This window comes from Silurus aristotelis (genome assembly GCF_946808225.1).
Source record: "Silurus aristotelis genome assembly, chromosome: 7".
Taxonomy (NCBI): Eukaryota; Metazoa; Chordata; class Actinopteri; order Siluriformes; family Siluridae; genus Silurus; species Silurus aristotelis.
Window position 1 is genome coordinate 1,036,928 of NC_139580.1, and position 19,207 is coordinate 1,056,134.

General features: G+C 40.9%; 3 protein-coding genes and 1 long non-coding RNA gene across 7 annotated transcripts in view; 1 reads left to right on the forward strand and 3 right to left on the reverse strand.

Annotated features, from left to right (window-relative positions):
- The window catches only part of LOC310728883 (immunoglobulin kappa light chain-like), a 134,681-nt gene that overhangs the window by 24,377 nt on the left and 91,097 nt on the right, over positions 1 to 19,207 (reverse strand). The gene's annotated exons all lie outside the window — the stretch shown is intronic.
- The window catches only part of LOC310728877 (cathepsin K-like), a 62,023-nt gene that overhangs the window by 11,154 nt on the left and 31,662 nt on the right, over positions 1 to 19,207 (forward strand). The window lies entirely within an intron of this gene.
- LOC310728882 (putative C-type lectin domain family 20 member A) lies at positions 3,959 to 5,746 on the reverse strand. Its single transcript, XM_083546744.1, has 4 exons — positions 5,372 to 5,746; positions 4,879 to 5,226; positions 4,531 to 4,622; positions 3,959 to 4,376 (listed from the first exon to the last, which is right to left on the reverse strand). Exons 1-4 carry the CDS (start codon positions 5,694 to 5,696, stop codon positions 4,269 to 4,271), a joined length of 873 nt encoding a protein of 290 aa, XP_083402870.1. The 5' UTR covers positions 5,697 to 5,746; the 3' UTR covers positions 3,959 to 4,268.
- On the reverse strand, positions 11,272 to 12,699 carry LOC310728901. Its single transcript, XR_014534377.1, has 2 exons — positions 12,556 to 12,699; positions 11,272 to 11,747 (listed from the first exon to the last, which is right to left on the reverse strand). It is a non-coding gene; the product is annotated as an uncharacterized lncRNA (long non-coding RNA).

The following is a 19,207-nucleotide window of genomic DNA, read 5'->3' on the forward strand; positions in this document are numbered from 1 at the left end:
TCAGCTGCTTAAAATACTCCCTCCATCTTCTCAACACACTCTCCTCACTAGTCAACACATTTCCATCTCCATCCTTTACTGCTCTAACTTGCAGTACATCCTTCCCAGCTCGTTTCCTCTGCCTGGCCAATCGCTACAAAATGTACCTGTCATAATTAGACATACAATATACCCCATGTATGTTTACTAGCTCTGCAGTAAGCAGCCCAGTGTATGGACAATGTCTGTCTTTGAACTGGGGTTTGTTATACAGATTCTGCCCAGGATAGGACAGGAGTACAGTTACAGCTGCTTCTTTTTAGGTGGAGTTGTGGGGAACAGGCTGACAGGAGGATGTTGCTCTTTTTTCTTGTTTAGCTAAAGACTTCACTCTGCCTCTCTCCGGCCTTGCTGTTATTTTAGCTAAACCCAATTCTTTAGACCCTTTTACATTTGACCACTTTAGGAGCCACAAATTAAGGGTGAGGTGTCATGATAACTTAGAATATTTTCTCTCCAGAGCTAGAGGGCATCCTTTGTCATAGCTGTTCCTTTTGTCATTTTCTGAGTAAGTTTTGCACACCTGTTTTGTGTTACCTGATTAGTAACAATATTCCCAAAGCGTTTCAACGCAGCTTGGGTTCCTGAAAGGGAACTTCCTTAGATGTTATCAGGAAGAAACCTTGAGAGGAACCAGACTCAAAAGGGAACCCATCCTCGTTTGGGTGAAATCAAGTATGTTATTATGAGTAATGTCCTTTCTACAGTGTTATACAGTCAGTTGAGTTTATGGAAGCAGAAGCTACTGAGCAACTCATAAAATAGCTCAACATTTGAGATCATTATAGATCCAACACCAGCTTCTCTATGCCAGAGCCTTTAAACACTCAAAGAGCTCAAATAGTGCTGGTACAGCTTTAGATGTTTTGGGATGTTTGCTGGCATCTACTTCTTTAAAGGTCCACATTCTTCAGGAGGTGGGACGTGACTGGAGCTGGATCAACCTCAGGATGCCTCGTGATGGGTAAAGAGAGAGAAGCAGTGGAAAGGAATTAGCGTAGCTGATGTTCATGATATTAACAAGCATAAGCTGATAATGTGATGTGATCAGATGTACTGGAGCAGTGGTGGGCCGTGTATTTGTTACCTGGGCCTTCAGTGAGGACGTACCCGACTTAATCCACCTCTTAATACACCACTATCACGTCACAATTATAGAAACCATAAATACAATAGAAAAACACAATATAACAACACGTGGCATTACAGAGAGACGTTTCACATCTGGAGGTGAAAACCATTTTACTAAAACAACAAACCCAGTTACACTCCAAACCTCTACACTACAACCACAACTGTGCACCTACAACATCTGGAGCAGTTCACAATCAATATTTGTCTAATAACATGACAAAAACATTACAAATAAAATACAACCTACTAACCAGATGTCAGGGATCCTCCTGCCACGCCCTCTTTCTTTCATGTGTCTGCTCTCCCTGGAGCTCCAGGCTTAACGACGCACACCTGGGGCTCATCATCACTCCACCCCGCTTCTACATAAGCTCCTCACTCTCACTCCCTCCCTTGTTCGTTATTGAATGTGTTAGGTGTTACGTACTGCTGTATGGTTTCACTGTTACATGCAGTACTCCATGCTGTCCGCTCCATTCGGACTTTACTATCCGGTACCGGCTGCGCTTCTCCTCCCCGCACATCTCGGATCAGCTACACTTCTCCACTAGCGCACCTCAGACTCTTTCCACCTAGGGACTGCCCTGTGTGTGCGTGCGTGAGTGTGTGTAAGTGTGTGCATGTGTGTGAAAGTGTGCTCATGTGTATCTCTCTCCCTCAATCTCATCATTAAACCTGAGCGAACTGTATTCCGGCATCCGCCTCCTGTTTCACTCGCACCCTGACACCAGAGATGCGACTCATAATGTGCAGCACCCCCTGGAGGCTGTAATCCAGTGGTACCGCTCGTATTCACTGGTCTGAAAGTGGAGAACAAACCCTTTCCCGGGCTGAGACACGCTAGCTAGCTTCATGGTTGGGCGACCTTCTCACCATGTCTAGCTTTTCTTCAAAATGACCAAATACATTTTTCTTCCTCTGTCAGCCACTGTGGGCGTAAAAAAGTCTAACTCTGATGTGTTAATGTGTGCAGAGTTACACACCTGTTTTACCAGTCGAACTTGGCTGGAACAGTTTCCCTTTGACCAACCAATCAGAAGACGTAAAAATGCTGACGCTATTCTGGCCCAGCTAGCTGCCCTGTTAGGCGAATTTGAAATCTGATTGGTTAAAGAAACAGACTCATTGATTATAAAGACTAAGGTAAAAAGGCCAGCAGTACTGATTCTAAAGGCTCTGTGCAGATTAGATTGACATGGCAGCACATAGAGGCTGAAATCTGATTGGACATAAAATCCAACATCCACATACACGTACTGGAAGCAGTGCAGCCAAAAGAAACACTACGAAATGAAGAGAATAAACTGTTCGGATTAATGAATACAATTTCATGGGGCAAATATTAGAATTTAGGTTGTGAATGGTCAGGGCTTCTGATAGTGTTTAGACCAGCAGAGAAGGCTTTACTGACCCTGACCTCCCACCACTGCTGTTATGTGTAGGAGTCTTTAATCTGCACTTAAACTGGGAGAGTGTGTTTGAGTCTGGACAAGTTGTTGTCTTAAATAACTTACTTTTACTGTTGAACTAGTGGTTACAGAACATCCTTCTAAATATAGGTTGAATTGCTGGAGCTTCTGTATACTGGTTTTTGGGTCGATGAGCAAAATCTCCGTCTTATCAGAATTTAATAATAGAAAGTTATGAGTCATCCAATCTCTTATTTCTTTAACACACTCAGTTATCCAAACCAACTATTGTCTGGTTTTAAGGAGATATACAGTTGGGTATCATCAGCATAACAGTGGAAGCTGATCCCATGCCTTTTAATAATATTTTCCAAGCAAAGCATGTATATTGTGAAAAGCAGGGGTCCTAGAACTGAACCTTGTGTCACCCTATAATTTATTTGGATTAAACTGATAGTTTTCCATTTAAGTCTACAAAATGGTAACAATCAGACAGGTAGGATTTTAACCAGCTTAACACCTTTCCCTGAATGCCGATGTAATTCTGTAAGTGATCGAGGAGAAGATCATGATCTATAGTTTTGAACGCAGCACTAAGATCTAGTAAAACTAATAGGGAGATGTAGCCTTGGTCTGAAGCTAAAAACAGGTCGTTAGTGATTTTAACTAGAGCAGTTTCTGTGCTATGATGGGGCCTAAAACCTGACTGAAACTCTTCAAAGATATTGTTCTCTTGTAAGTAGGAACAGAACTGGGCAGCGACAATCTTTTCTAAAATCTCAGACATAAATGGGAGATTTGAAATGGGTCTGTAATTCGATAGCGTGTTTGGATCCAAATAAGGTTTCTTAATAAGGGGCTTAGGGACGTGACCCTAAGATAGTGAGGAGTTAATAATATTGAGAAGATGATATATTATTATGTAGATTTCTTCTTTACAACATTCGAAGGATTCGACCAGTTCTGTCCACACAGGCTGCCCAGGTTCTTGTTCAGTCTCTTGTCATTTCAAGACTGGACTACTGCAGCTCTCTGCTGGCAGGTCTTCCCCTGAACGCTATTCATCCACTGCAAATGATCCAAAACACAGCTGCATGGCTTGTGTTCAATCAGCCCAAGTTCTCCTACCCCACCCCACTGCTGCTCCTTCACTGGCTTCCAGTAGCTGCACGAATCAGATTCAAAACACTGATGATGCCTACAAGGCCAAAAATGAACCAGCACTGGTCTTAATTCTAAGTTCTTAAATTGAAAAAATTGTGAATTACTGTGTAATGAGTATCAGAACCTGCTACTCAGAAAACCACTCAAACCAGCTCTGTGTCCGTTGCATTAGAATAAATTTTCAGAAGAAAAAACAGATACAGTGGCAGGTATATTATACATGACTTTTCAAGACACACGCAGTTTATTATCACATTCTTTTACATTTCTCAGTGATCATTATTATACTGAACTGATACACCAAACCCTGTGTTCCAGTGTTGAAGATGTGCTCTGAGTTTATTTATATTTTCAGCTCTGGTGGTTGCAGTAAATGCTGAGAATCTGAAAAACTTGAGTTTAAAGTTGAGGTAAAGTCTAAGAGGGAATGTTCCAAACAGTGCACTGAAATTCTCTGCACATAAAGCTGAACATTTGGACCTTGTAGTTTACAGTTTATGGGATTTAGTTTTACAGTTTTATTTACAGGTCATCATTTATTTTCTTGTGGAAGATGTTTCCATCTGGCTGCACCTTCCAGGTCACTGTGGTGTAGTTCAACATGCCTTTTTCCTTCAGTTTTTGCTTCATCTGAACATTCAAATCAGGATTTCATTAGTCAAATCAAAAAGAAAAGAAATACTTGTCATTTATAAGGCAGGAATGAAGGAAAAATATTTGAGCCAGTGAGGCGTGATAACGTGGACGGTATTTCAGACAAAATTTCAGACATCATGTGACTCACCTGCTTTAAAATAGACGACTGTACAGCCGGATCAAACACAGTCTCATTAGACTTTACCTGCAGTCTCAAAATCTGACTTCTCATTGGGGAAACTGTTACACACACACACACACACACACACACACACACACACACACACACACACACACACACACACACACACACACACACACAATTTTAATTTCCCCTCAATTAATTCTGACATTTGCCATAAAACAAACTCATTCGAACCTCTTCTCTACAATATCATGTTATTGTTTATTCATAAACTAGCAGCTGGAGCTGGAGCTCTGGTACCACCCCTCCCTTTACTCTGTTTGTTAAGAGGAAGTTGGAATCAGAACTCACTGGTGTCACAGAAAATATAATGCAGGTTGGTACATTGTTCATCATAGAAATGTCCGTTATAAACCACTGCACAGTCCTCACTGCCGAAATAATTGTCCGGTTGTCCAGGAAACCATGGGATGTTTGGAGCGTAGGTCCCATCTGACCACTTCCACATGTCCATGTCTCTGTGTAGGCCGATCCAGGAATCACCCTGGACAACCTTTATCGCCACCAATAGGTCATTGTCTGCACTGTTAAGGCAGCTGGCCAAGTCTGTGTGATAAGTTTGGCAGTAAGTCCGAGCATCAGGCCACGTCATTAAAGGATTACTGAAGCCAATGAACCTGGAAGCACCACTGAATCCAGCTGTGAAATATAAATAAATCAATAAATGGTACTCATACAAATTATATTAAAATGATCATTGTAATAATTACACACTTCTTTTTCAGATTTTATCAGACAAAACCAGCCCTAATCCTAAAACTCATGAAACAGAATATTGACTCACCATCGTAACAGATGAATGGTCTAATCAGATCACATTGTACATCATCCCACTGGTTATCTTTAGCGATTATACTACACATTTGATTTCCCACAAAGTTATCAGGCTGTCCAGGGATCCAGTTAGACCACGTCAGTGGGATGTTATTTAAGACCCAGCGCCAGTTATAGACATCGTTATAAACTCCAGCCCAGGCATTTGTTGTCAGACCTTTGCTCGATGTTACTTTCTGCAACCTCAGCCAATCAGTATCACTCACGATTGTGGCAGCATCATTGTACATCATTCTGCAGTAACTACGTGCATCTAACCACATCTTTGGTGTCATCAGCAGTTCATATTTGTGAGGGACACTTCTCAGGATGGGGACAGAGATTGGAAGACCTACAAGCAAAGTACATTTAGACTTGTCAATTTATGATTATAAATATTTGTTAAAAAACTAAAGAAGCGTATTTTCATTAAAAAAATTTGAAATTCTTTTTTTATGTTTTGTTTTATAAATATTCAATAAACAATGTATTTAGCCTTAGATTTCCTTCTTATATTATTTATTATATTTAGGGCTTTTTTTTTTTTACATTGGAAGCATTTACATGTGACGCTCGGATCAAGAGGCAGAAACCAGAATACAGTCAATAAGCTTTATTTGCCTTAGTGCACGAGACAGGAGCTTCAGCAGGAGGGGGGGGGGGGGGGGGGGGTCGGTGTAGATTGGTGACAGGTGTAGGTGATTAGTAGGAAGGCGAGGCTGAGCGAGTGTATTGAGTGCAGGAGGGAGGCATGGCTGCTGGTTCCCTGACATTACATCACTACAGTTTATAAATAAATAATTCCCTTGTTACATGGGTTTCTTCTGGGTTCTCCAGTTTCTTCCTATTTTTCAAATTCTTCCTTTCATTTCTTATTATGCATGTGTGCTTAGTGCTTAAATATAATAATAATATAAACACACACGTTAATAAATTCATTCATTTTCTCCCGCTTATCCGTAATTCGGGTCGCGGGGGCAGCAGTCTAAGCAGGCCTCCGCCTTCGACTGCTGCCCAATCCTCACAGCACCGTCCCTTACGGTCCCTCCTGCAGGTGGTGAGCCCATGGGAAGGCGGCCCCACGTCACTCCGACGTCACGGACCTTGATATTTCCCTCGTAAGGGACCCCGGGAGCATAGAGGGTTAAGGGCCTTGCTCAAGGGCCCAAGGGTGGCAGCTTGGCGATACCGGGGCTTGAACCCCAGACCTTCCGATCGGCAACCCAGCGCCTTAACCGCTGGAGCCACCACTCCCCCACGTTAATAAAGTTTAGTTAATTTAAGTATAAATAAATCTGTACAACATTTAGGTTTAGTTTATTTATTAATTTACAGAAATGATAAAAAATAAATATTCTCACTTTATTCTCAAAAGATAAATCACTTTATTTAATGAATGTATTTTTTCAGGACAGAGTGAAAGTATACTAAAGCAATTTACACTTATCTACGTTTGTTTATATTTCTGATTTGTTTGATTGAATCTAATATCAGCATTTAGTCATTTAAAACAAATTATTCAGTTTAGCAAAATCAAATATTAATAAATAATTACATCTCTGTGATACTGAGTAACAAATCAAAATCAACAGTTCATGAAAAATCTCTCACCGGCGAGACACAGGAGAAGAAGAAGATTTGCCTTCATGATGGATGGAAGGCTGTGGAGTCCCAAAAAAGAAAGAAAGAAAGTTAAAGTACTGCAATTACAAAATCCAGCTTTCCATTTTTGAACTGATTACACAGGAGGAAATGTTCAGATTAGAGACACTAACATTGAGAGACTGATCGACACTCAGTGTCCTGATCAAATCACCCTGATATTATGATGTAAACTACAAAATGATATCTGCTGAAAAAAAACCATGTTTCCACAGAGTCCAGCACTAAACACCAAACATCACTGCTTTAAGTCACCAGTAGTTTGCTGCTAATGTTTATATTACAAACTTTTCCAACAATAAGAATAAACATCTGGGAATAAAACATACCGGAAAGATTAAATATCTGAAGGTTGAGGTTTCTTCAGCAGCTCCGTTTTGGATCTTTTAGATCACTGATCTGCACAGAACTCTGTAAAAACTCTGTTCCTTCACCTTTCCTCTTCTTCAGCTTGGAGATGTTTGTGATGCAGACTGCTTTCCATACTGTTTTAACTTCTCCTCAGACTCCAGACTGCTTATATAAACTCAACCAATGCTGAAGCCCAGAATTCTGTAATTCAGTTCCATGTGTCAGTCATCAGACCAACGTTCAGCACAGTATTATTAATATCTACTCTACATGTACAGTCATCATTATACAATTATTTCATTCTGATGGACCTTTAAAAGAACTACAGTATTGTAATGATCATTAAAGATTTACATGATGCCTTAAAGGCTAGAAACAGGTCACGGCTCGATTCTTACACACCCTACAGTGTTATGAGAAGTACCTTGTGTCTATTTGAATACATTTCCTTGGTAAATGAACAGTAGCACTGTTCTCCAGTGTTGGACTTCTGTGTACAACAAGCTTTACAAGTGACACACCCTAGAAATTTTATTAACATGTTGTCTATATCTGATGCAGAGATGCTTAATAATGCGTTCATGACCTTCAGACTGGTCTATTGTAATGCATTACTAGGTGGTTGTCCTGGTTCGCTAATAAAAAAGCTACAGTTTGCCCAGAATGCAGCAGCCAGAGTTCTCACAAGGTCCCACCTCATGAAGATTATGGACCTTTAAAGAAGTAGATACCGACCCCGCAAACTTCCCGAACCACCTAGAGACCTACCAGTGCCATTTGAAGTGAGTTTGGACATTTGACCTCTTTGAGTGTTTAAAGGCTCTGGCATGGAGAAGCTGTTGTTGGATCTATGATGATCTCAGATGTTTCTGGTTCCACAGAACTTGCTTTTGAGTCTGGTTCCTCTCAAGGTTTCTTCCTCATAACATCTAAGGGAGTTTTTCCTTCACCACAGTCTCCATGGCTGCTCTTTAGCGATAAATACAAACCATTCACCTTCACTGTTAAATTCTGTAAAGCTGCTTTAAGACACTGTCGGTGTGAAAGCGCTCTAGAAATAAACTTAAACTTGTCTTGACACTCAACAACTACACAAACAAAGAGTCCTGATATTCATTGGAAATAAAGGTCCAAATGTCACAGAAAACACCTCGTAACACAACTGAGGGTAAAACAAGAAATTATAGTCAGGGAAAGTAAACACCATGAACAATACCATAAAACCACCATTATGTTCATCTCACCAACATCAGAGTTCCTATCAAGTCAAGTCCATAATCAGCAGCTCCTGGCGAAGCTTCAGAAGTCCAGCAGTCAGAGTGTAAATACTAAAGACTGGAGTCAGCATTTCTGCAGCTCAGCTACTGTAGATGTTCCTCACATGCTATTGATTATTCTGCTGAATAACAATTTAAATCACATTTCTCAATTCTGTTTAAAGTGATGGTGTTTTATGAGGACAAATTATTCAGGATGAATATAACTGATTTAATAAACATATCGAATGAAGACCACAATAAACTTAATCCTGTACTGACTATTAAATCGAATCTCACAAGTTTACTTTATTTGTAATTGTTTAATGATGTACTATATTGTGTATGGTTATAGCGCCTGTAGGTACAGATGTTTATATAAAAACAAGTATTGACAGCATAAAGTTTACAATAACTGATCACTTTATTAGGAACACATGTGCACCTAAACATTCTCACAATTATCTCATCTGCCTTTAGTGCAATGCAGGAAATCATACAACAAGCCAGAAGCTTCCGGAAACATGAATTCAATCCATGGACCCAACCTGCTTTTTATCAACAGTCCAAGAATGTTTCCTTGCACACATTGTCCTGTTCATACTTCATGTACCAATTCATGCTCTTATTCATGTACTATCTTCTAATTGCTACATCCAGCAGGATAATTCACCAAGTCTCAAAGCAAAAGTCATCAAAAACTGGTTTTATGAACATGACAATGAGTTCAGTGAATCTGAATCTGAAGAACAGCTGAAATATCAGCAGGAACTGCATGATGCAATCATGTTCTCACTCTGGATAAGAGCTTCTGCTAAGTGTAAAGGTTCTCAAGGATGAGAATCTTGAAGCACAGTTTTCAGCATCTTGTTGAATCCATGCTACAAAGAATTATTGCTGTTCTGAGAATAAAGTGTGACAGGTTTAGTACTTTGAATGGATGTTTGTGGACACGCCCATTGTCATGGAGTTGTGTTGTCATTGCACACACCTGTGTGTCTCAGAGACTGAAACATGTCTGGTCTTTGTGGCTTTAAAGAAAAACACGCCTAAGTGTTGCGTGGTGAATCTGTTGACACGTGTTTTTGTGCTGGGGCAGTAATAATCTTTAACAGTTTAACATGTTTGTTAATAGGGGTTTGTGTGTGTGTGTGTGTGTGTGTGTGTGTGTGTGTGTGTGTGTGTGTGTGTGAAAGGTGAGCACAACTTGTATGAAGTCTTCTGTAGTGTAAGAATTTCAATTAGGAAGTAAGAAGTTTTCAGAGGAGTTTTAAAGGAAATGATTAAAGTTACATTCTTTATTTGTGGCCTTGTTACATTTGTATTGCAGGTGTGTCCTGAGATCTCTAACTGCTGTTCCCTCTACATATTTTATACCGTTATTTTACTGTACTGGTGTTTTTTTGGTTGACTGTTTTAGGCGCTGGTGTTTTGAGATGAACCTGCTCCGTCAATCGGTTTGATCCATTGGGCAGGAGTATCAGATATGTCTGTTTGTGTTACTGTTACTTTTTTATATAAAAAAATACTATTAATAATGACGTAAAAACTTTTTCTTAACTGGGTATTAAACTGATAAACTGTTCTATATGTTTGTTTTTAGAATGTTTTAAAATAAATTTGTATTGTTTTTGAAAAGTCATTAATTTACATTAAAATTTTCTTTTCCATTCAAATGCCTTTGTCTTTAAACAATATGAACAAAACAGTAGTAGCATGAACACATAAATATTTAACTTGGTGAAGAAAAAAACACTTGACATGCAGCCAAGTCAAAAACATTTCTGAGAAAGTAAATGTTCTCAAAGGGTTTCTCGGGTCTAATATTGGGCTAATGCTAATACCTTTTTTGTGTACCAGACTTTTATGCTTGTGACCACTACTGTGTCTGGTATCCATGCCTGTTCTTCAGACAGAGGAACCACTGGAGATTCAGAGGCTGCAGTGTGTCAGCAGCTCACAGGGTGAAATGCTAGTGGCGTATCCTTGCATAAGTCAAGGGGCACCAAACCGCTAAAACCAACCTCCTGCAAACTCTATTCACTATGCCTGCCTGCCATCCCAAACCATCCACAATGCCCCTTCCAGAGAAATTGGTTGGTGCTGCCGAGGTTTTCTTCATCAATGCGACATCTATTGCACACACCAAGTGGAGTTTTAACTGATTTTATGAAGTGAGCACTGCTTCTGACACTGCTACTCGAAAAACCTGAGCTCAAAAGATTTTATATTCTTACTCAATCCTCTATAAAATGACCTTTGAGAGAGGAGTCTAGTTTACCAAACTGCTCTTTTAATCATCTGAGTCTGGTACCAAGTTTTCTTGCTCATGTAATCTCAGTCTCCATCACACTGATATTTATTTCTACAGCATTTACGAGTTAATAAGTAAAATCAGAGAGCAGTGTAGAGGAAGTGAGATTTCCATGGTCACGGCCGAGTGATTCTGTTTCTCCCAGAATAGAGCAGAACTTTCACCAGATGTTCAACTTCCTTCAGCCAAACTCAGTGAAGCACAACACACAGCACTGAATCTCCAGCTAAACACACTCTCTCATCACACTGATAATGACTATTAACTCGAATAAAAGAACACACAATGTCCAAAATGAAGCTTTATTTCAGCAGAGCAAAACTACAGGAAGAGCAACAGGACAGTGAAGAGAGGAAAGACAGAAATGTCAGCATTGTGTAGAATTGAAACTCGATTGTAGATGGATGTGTGAGCAGCTCAGTGTTCAATTCTATCTTGGAGCTGTTGGTCTTAACACTGGCTCTTTCTGAACGTGAGCGGATGATGGACACCACCATGGGAGACGGTACAGACAAACTCCTCCCCCTTTTCCCAGAGTTCTTTGCTGAGGGTCAGGGTGCTGCTGCGTGTGTAACCGTCCTTCTTGTGTTCTTCTGGGCTGGTCAGAACCCCGTCCTTTACCTCTGAGCCGTCCACCGTCCAGCTCACCAGCGCCCCCTGTGGAGAGTAGGCAGACAGCAGGCAGAGCAGCGAGGCCGATCTGTCAGACGGCTGCAGAGTGGAGGGAGGGAGCAGAGACACGGAGGGCTTCACCGTGGGACCGGCTGGAGACCACAAACACACAATAAACACACATTTGCACACAGTTACACAACATTTACTCATTACTGCTTATTCACATTACTGCAGTTCAGTAGAACTTCTCAGCAGGAGAACATTTACTCATTACTGCTTATTCAGAGTTCAGACTGGAACCATTAATGTGTGTTCAGTAATCAGTGCAGTGATCCACACTGTTCTCACATCACTGCAGTTCAGTAGAAACATCTGGAAACTTCTACGACCTTCAGCAGCATCTCTAAACTCTACCTATAGACATGAATACAGTTCCTAACTCTAAATGAACAGAGACACATGGGGGAACTACAAGTTAGGAGCAGCTTTAGTGAAGAAACATCAGTCCATTTGGTTTAAATTTCACTAAGAAACAAAGAGAACTTGTGGAAGCCATCAGCTTTAACTCCACACCATAATCCATCTTCTATCTGATTTAGTCTTCACCCAGTTCTATTCAGTAACTGCACCCAATAGTCCCACTGTATTCCAACACTCAAACACTCAGTGAGTTTATTCTGTAAATGTTCTGAACTCCAGTAGAGACAAAACTGGAAACTCTGCAGCAGCACTTCATTAAAATTAATCACTAAATACTGAAATCAAAGTGACTTTAAAAAGCAGAAACAACTGGATTTATTCTGTCAATTTTATTAAATATAATCAGCAAAAGGAACAAACAAATAAAAAATATATATTTTGCTATTTAAGATACAATTTATTACACAAAATGTTATAAAATGAATAATAAAAATAAGTAAAAAAATTTTTGTGAATATAAATAAATTTGTCACTTACTTTTTACAATCAGTTTGGTTCCTCCACCGAAAGTGTACCACAGTGATACATTCTAATGAAACTTTCATACAAAAACCTCTGTTACACTACAGTGACCACACACACACACACACACACACACACACACACACACACACACACACACACACACACACACACACACACACACACACACACACACACACACACACACATTAGCAGCTCATGCTTCAGTGATCTGAGTGTCTTTATAACACTTCATGACTAAGTGCTGCTGCTCAGCAACTTCACCCACAACAACCATGAGTTTGATCATTATCCACATCATTGTTAATGTAGGGAACACATTTTTTCTTCTTTTTCAGGCTGTCCCTGCCGAGAGTGACGTGGGAGGAACCGCTGGAATGCCACTGACTGTTTCTTGGCCCCCTCAAAACCTGTCAGCGACCGTATTCACTGAGTCGCTGAATTGGCCAGTGAGCCCTAGAGGGGCATCCAGCAAAATGGCCTATCCGTGTCATACAGTTCTGAGAGATCTCAAAACTCTGGACTTCTAGTAGTTCCTAAAATAGCAAAGTCCACTAAAGGTGGTAGAGCATTTTCACATTTAGCTTCTAAACTCTGGAATAGTCTTCCTGACAGTGTTCGGGGCTTATACAGTCTTATACAGTCTTTAACCATAAAGACTGTATAAGACTGCAGAAAGAACATCACTTATAATCTTATACTCCAGTACTTATGTTAGTGCTCACTCTCCAGTGTTCTATATTGCTGAAAGATTTATGATGAAACTCTTGATGTCACCCATATGAGGATGGGTTCCCCTTTTGAGTCTGGTTCCTCTCAAGGTTTCTTCCTCATAACATCTAAGGGCATTTTTCCTTGCCACAGTCGCCACGGCTGCTCATCAGGGATAAATGCACACCATTCACCTTAACTGTTGATTTGTGTAAAGCTGCTTTGAGACAATGTCTGTTGTGAAAAGCGCTATACAAATAAATAAACTTGACTTGACTTGAGAGGGTGAGCTATAGGTGCCTTTTAGCAGATACAAAGGCAGCCATAGCCCAGTCTATTTAGTGGCCCTCAGAGCTAGGTCCACCGCACCGTGGAGCTTCTAGACCTCCTGGCCACCAGAGACGCCCCCCATGTCCAGTTCTCGCAGCAGATCAGCCTGATAGGCCTACAACACTGCCATGTTGTGGTCCTTTGCCCAGGACCTGGACACCACAGTTTGCAGCTCTGGAAAGAAATTTAACCCCTGTCACGGAGGTTGTGATGTAGGATGCAAAAGGCACACATCAAGCTGGCTGGACGAGCAAGCTTTCTGCCGATTGGCCGGCCAGTCTATATCTAGTTTGGCTACAGCCAAAGTCACCAACTTCAATACCTCCTTGTAATAGATGAGTTTGCAGAACATACCACCCAAACCCATCTCCAGAACCTCTGCCAGGTCAATCTGTGACCCCCAGGAACTAGCACATCCCTTCAACACCTCAGCAAAAGTACTTATAGTTATATAAAATCCACACTATATATATACACCCATATTCAGTTATATATACATATTACTACACCTTCTGTATAACCTCATACCCTTATTTATTACACTGCCACTTGTAAATAAGCTATCTATGCACTTCTGGTTAGATGCTAACTGCATTTCATTGGCTCTGTACATGTTCCCTGCACAATGACAATAAAGTTGAATCTAATCTAATCTAATCTAATCTAAAAAGCGGGGCCAGAACCACTAAGGGCGGGGGCATCCTCTTCAAAGAGTTCCCACCGGGAGTGGAGCGTTTACATAGACATCTGCTCAGCCAGCTCCAGAGAGGGGGGAGTGAGCAGAGACACTGAGGGCTTCACTGTGGGACCAGCGGGAGACCACAAACACACATTGTGCCACATTGTAGTTGGAACACCTAGAAACTTATTTCAATTTCAGCAGCATCTATACATTCTCACAGATTGTGAGAGAGAGAGAATTTTGGATGGTGTGGAGGTGGTGAAGCAGGAAGTGGATAAGATTAGTAAGAAGGAAGTGAGAGCAGCGATTAAGAGGATGAAGATTGAAAATTAGTTTGGACCAAATGACATAGAAACGTAGAAACACGTAGAAATATGGAGATGTTTAGGAGAGATGCAGTGGAGTTTTTAACCAGATTGTTTAACAGGATTCTGGAAGGTGGGAGGATGCCTGAGGAATGGAGAAGGAGTGTGCTGGAACTGATCTTTAAGAATAAGGGAGATGTGCAGACCTGCAGTAACTACAGGGGAATAAAGTTGATCAGTCACCATGAAGTTATGGGAAAGAGTAGTGGAAGCCAGGCTGAGTGAAGAGGTGACCATCTGTGAGCAATAGTATGGTTTTATGCTGAGGAAGAGCACCACAGATGCATTATTTGCTTTGAGAATGTTGATGGAGAAGTATAGAGAAGGTCAGAAGGAGTTGCATTGTGTGTTTGTGGATTTAGAGAAAGCGTACGACAGGGTGGAGAGAGGAGTTGTGGTATTGTATGAGGAAGTCAGGTGTGTCAGAGAAGTATGTGAGGGTGGTGCAGGACATGTATGAGGACAGTGTGACAGCAGTGAAGTGTGCAGTAGGAACGACAGACTGGTTCAGGGTGGAGGTTGGACTGCATCAAGGATCGGCTCTGAGCCCTTTCCTGTTTGCAGTGGTGATGGACAGGTTGAAGGACGAGGTCAGACAGGAGTCTCCATGGACTATAATGTTTGCGGATTATATTGTGATTTGTGGTGAGAGTAGTGAGCAGGTGGAAGACAGAGTACATGTGTGTGAATGAGAGGGAGGGCAGTGGAGGGTGCGGTTGCAGGGAGAAGAGGTGGAGAAGGTGGAGGAGTTCAGGTACCTGGGGTCAACAGTGTAAAGTAATGGAGAGTGTGTTAGAGAAGTGAAGAAAAGAGTGCAGGCAGGGTGGAGTGGGTGGAGAAGAGTGATAGCAGGAGTGATTTGTGATAGAAGAGTATCTGTGAGAGTGAAAGGGAAAGTTTATAGGACTGTGGTGAGACCTGAGATTAGAGACAGTGGCATTAACAGGAAAACGGACAGGAGGTGGAGCTGGAGTTAAAGATTTTGCATGTGCAGGTGAAGACGAGGGTGTATATGATATATACATGGTGTATGTCAGTATAGGAATGCTGAGGATGGAGCCACCGGGCAGGAGGAGAAGAGGAAGGCCAAGGAGGAGCTTTATGGATGTGGCGAGGGAAAAAATGCCGGTGGTTGGTTTGAAAGAGGCAGATGTGGAAGACAGAGTGATATGGAGATGGATGGAGCTCAGAGGCATGTGAATCTTTATTCAGAAAAAAATAAAAAAACTATTTTTTTTTTTGAGAAATTAACTACAAAAATAAGGAACACAAAGTAATGCTGGTGGGTAAAGACTCCACAAATCCAAATTTTCGCTCTGGAAAGAATTAAGAGACTGCTGCAAAGTTTTTCTGGTTTTACTTTACTTGTCTGTTTGTGTAATTTAAATGTTTGTTTTATTTTATATACTACTGACAACATTAATCCCAAATTCCAAATAAACATAGTCATTTAGAGCATTTATTTGCAGAAAGTGACAGAAGGTTGGGGATTTAAACCCCAGTATCAACAAGCTGTTACTCTACAACCCCTGAGCAAGACCTCTTCAACCTCCTTCACCCTCTGTACACCAGGGGCGCTGTGTCATGGCTCACCCTGCACTCTGAGCCCACATTCTGAACAAGCTGGGATATGTGAAGAAAATCATTTCGCTGTGCTATAATGCATATGTGACAAATAAAAGCTATTTTATTCTATTCAATTCTATTCTATTCAAATGAAGATCTGGAACTTGAACATGGCCCATTATAACAAAATGCTATTGAAATGAATGAGACATGATTTCTTAGAAAAACAGCTGCTATGAATTCTAATAAACATTTTTGTCCCAGTTTAACAGGATGTGGTTTTGTAGAAGCAGCACTAAATAAGGTCATATGGTTGTTTCGCCAGTGTTCAGTGTCATGTGATGTTTTACTTTCGGGTGACATTTTTATGTGATGGTACACATATTAAAAAACACAGACTCAGCATATAGTACATACCTGATAAATGACTGATCATTCTACACAGATGGTAGCCTTTATCTTAAAACATTTACATTTACATTTACATTTGTGGCATGTAGCAGACGCCCTTATCCAGAGCGACGTACAAAAGTGCTTTGAGTTTCTAGTAATGAATAAATCTACACTGTACACAAGATTACACACTTAATATAAATATAACTCATGAATTCTACAAACTTGGAATGTGGTAATTTAAGTGTTTCAGGAAGATGAAGGTCTTCAGTCGTAACTTGAAGATAATCAGGGACTCTGACGCTGTACGGACATCTAGGGGAAGTTCATTCCACCACCTCGGTGCCAGAACAGAGACGAGCCTTGAAGTGTACCTACCTCTCATTCTGAGAGAAGGTGGTACCAGTGGAGCAGTGCTGGAGGATCTCAGACAGCGTGGTAAAAATGAATTGAATTGAATTGAATTGAATCTGATACGTGCAGCTACTGGAAGCCAGTGAAGGGAGCGCAGCAGTGGAGTGGTGTGGGAGAACTTGAGCCGGTTGAACACAAGTCACACAGCTGCATTTTGGATTATTTGCAGTGGACGAATAGCGTTCAGGGGAAGATCTGCCAGCAGAGATTTGCAGTAGTCAAGTCTTGAAATGACAAGAGACTGAACAAGCACCTGGGCAGCCTGTGTGGACAGAAATGGTCGAATCCTTCGGATGTTGTAGAGAAGAAATCTACAAGAACGAGACACATTAGCGACATGTGGGAAGAAGGACAGTTTATTGTCCATAGTTACCCCAAGGTTACGAGCAGTGGCTAAAGGGGAGAGCAGAGAGTCATGAAGTGTTATTTGGAGATCTTGACCTGGAGATGAATCACCTGGGATGACCAGCAGTTCGGTTTTGCTGGGGTTGAGTTTTAGTTGGTGAGCACTCATCCATGAAGATATGTCTGACAAGCATGCTGAGATCCGAGCGGAAGCTGTGGTATCTGATGGAGGGAAAGAAAAGATTAGTTGAGTGTCACTCACACACACACACACACACACACACACACACACACACACACACACACACAACCATGTGAATATCAACTTTAATTTGTTCATGTGTAAATTAAGTTATATATAAATACACCTGATACACTTCCGTAAAGAAAAACAAATTCTAGAGACACAAAAGGAAAAGATCATGTGGGTGAGGTCATTTCCTCCTATAGCATTACTGTATATACATTGAGATCTGCAGGTGTACTCTGTCTTAGAAGCCACAAGGGAGGTGGTAGCTCAGTGGTTAAGGCTGTAACACTTCAGATGAGAAGGTTATTGGTTTAAATTCCAGCACCACCAAGCTGCCAATGCTGGGCCCTTGAGCAAGGCCCTTAACCCTCAAAAGCTCAGTTGTATTAATGTGATAATTTTAACTCACTCTGGAAATGCCAGAAATGTAAATGTACTTAGAAGCTGACACACAAACATTTCCCTATTGAATGCTCACTTGTTCCAAAGAAAACCTGATGCTAAATAAGCAAATGTATCTCCTGATCTAATTGATCTTCTAAATAGTCTCACTCCTGCAGGTCTATGCACTCCACCTTCAAGGAAGCTTAGTGTCCCAAAGGTAACTTAATTGACCAGGCCATGGCAAACAATATTGACCTGCCCCTCGAGTGACTCCAAGTTCCATGTCCCATAAACACAGTAGATGGCGCTTTTATCAGGGAAGAGAAAATCAAATCACTCTCTTAACAGATCAAAGTACTCTATCATGAGCACATTACTATTCTACTTAACATGTTTCCCAAACATTCTATCATTCTTTCCTGCCTGAGATATTATGATCCTGTCATATTATGGTCTGGCAGGGTAGGAAGTTATTGGCTCTAAGTCTAGCAACTAAAAACATACAAAACCCCAGTAAATTCCTGTGCAACAGCATTACCTCCAGAGTACAAAGACCTCCACAACGCCTTTTCCAAAACCAAAGCATGTGACCTTCTACCCCACAGACCTTACCATTGTGCAATCAATCTGTTGCCTGGAACAACACCACCTCATGGATGCATCTACCCATTACCTAGAGCAAAACACAATAAGCCCTAGATAAAGGATGCATATGAGTGTCAACATCACCATCCTATGTGGGGTTTTACTTTGTGAAAAAGAAATGAGGTGATCTTTCACCTTATATAAATTACTTGGACCTCAACACCTGTTTGGTAAAGTATAACTATCCCCTGTCTATAGTTCTCTTAGCACTCCAACAATTACATTAAGCCAAGACATTTACCAAACCAGACCTACATAGTGCATAAAACCTTGTGTGGATGAAAGATTAATGAAAGACAGGGGATGCTGCATAGACTCTCTAACACCCCCTCAGTCTTTCAGTGTTTCATCAATGTTGTGCAAAGAGATATGATAAGGAAACTCCTAATTGCATATATTAATGACATCATCAATCAATGCTTCATCTATGCCCCTCATACACATCATGTTTGTCAAGTCATCCAGTAGTTACTGAAGCATTAAAACAAAGTGTGTTTCATGTCAAGTCTGTTGCATTCCTGTGGTATTTCTGCAGTCATTATGGAGTAACCATGGACCTAG

Coding starts and splice junctions, on each gene's coding strand:
- LOC310728882 (XM_083546744.1), bottom strand. CDS start 5,696: ATGACACCAAAGATGTGGTTAGATGCACGTAGTTACTGCAGAATGATG. Junction 4,623..4,878: donor TTATATTTTCTGTGACACCA/GTGAGTTCTGAT, acceptor TGTGTGTAACAG/TTTCCCCAATGAGAAGTCAG. Junction 4,377..4,530: donor AGTCGTCTATTTTAAAGCAG/GTGAGTCACATG, acceptor TTGAATGTTCAG/ATGAAGCAAAAACTGAAGGA.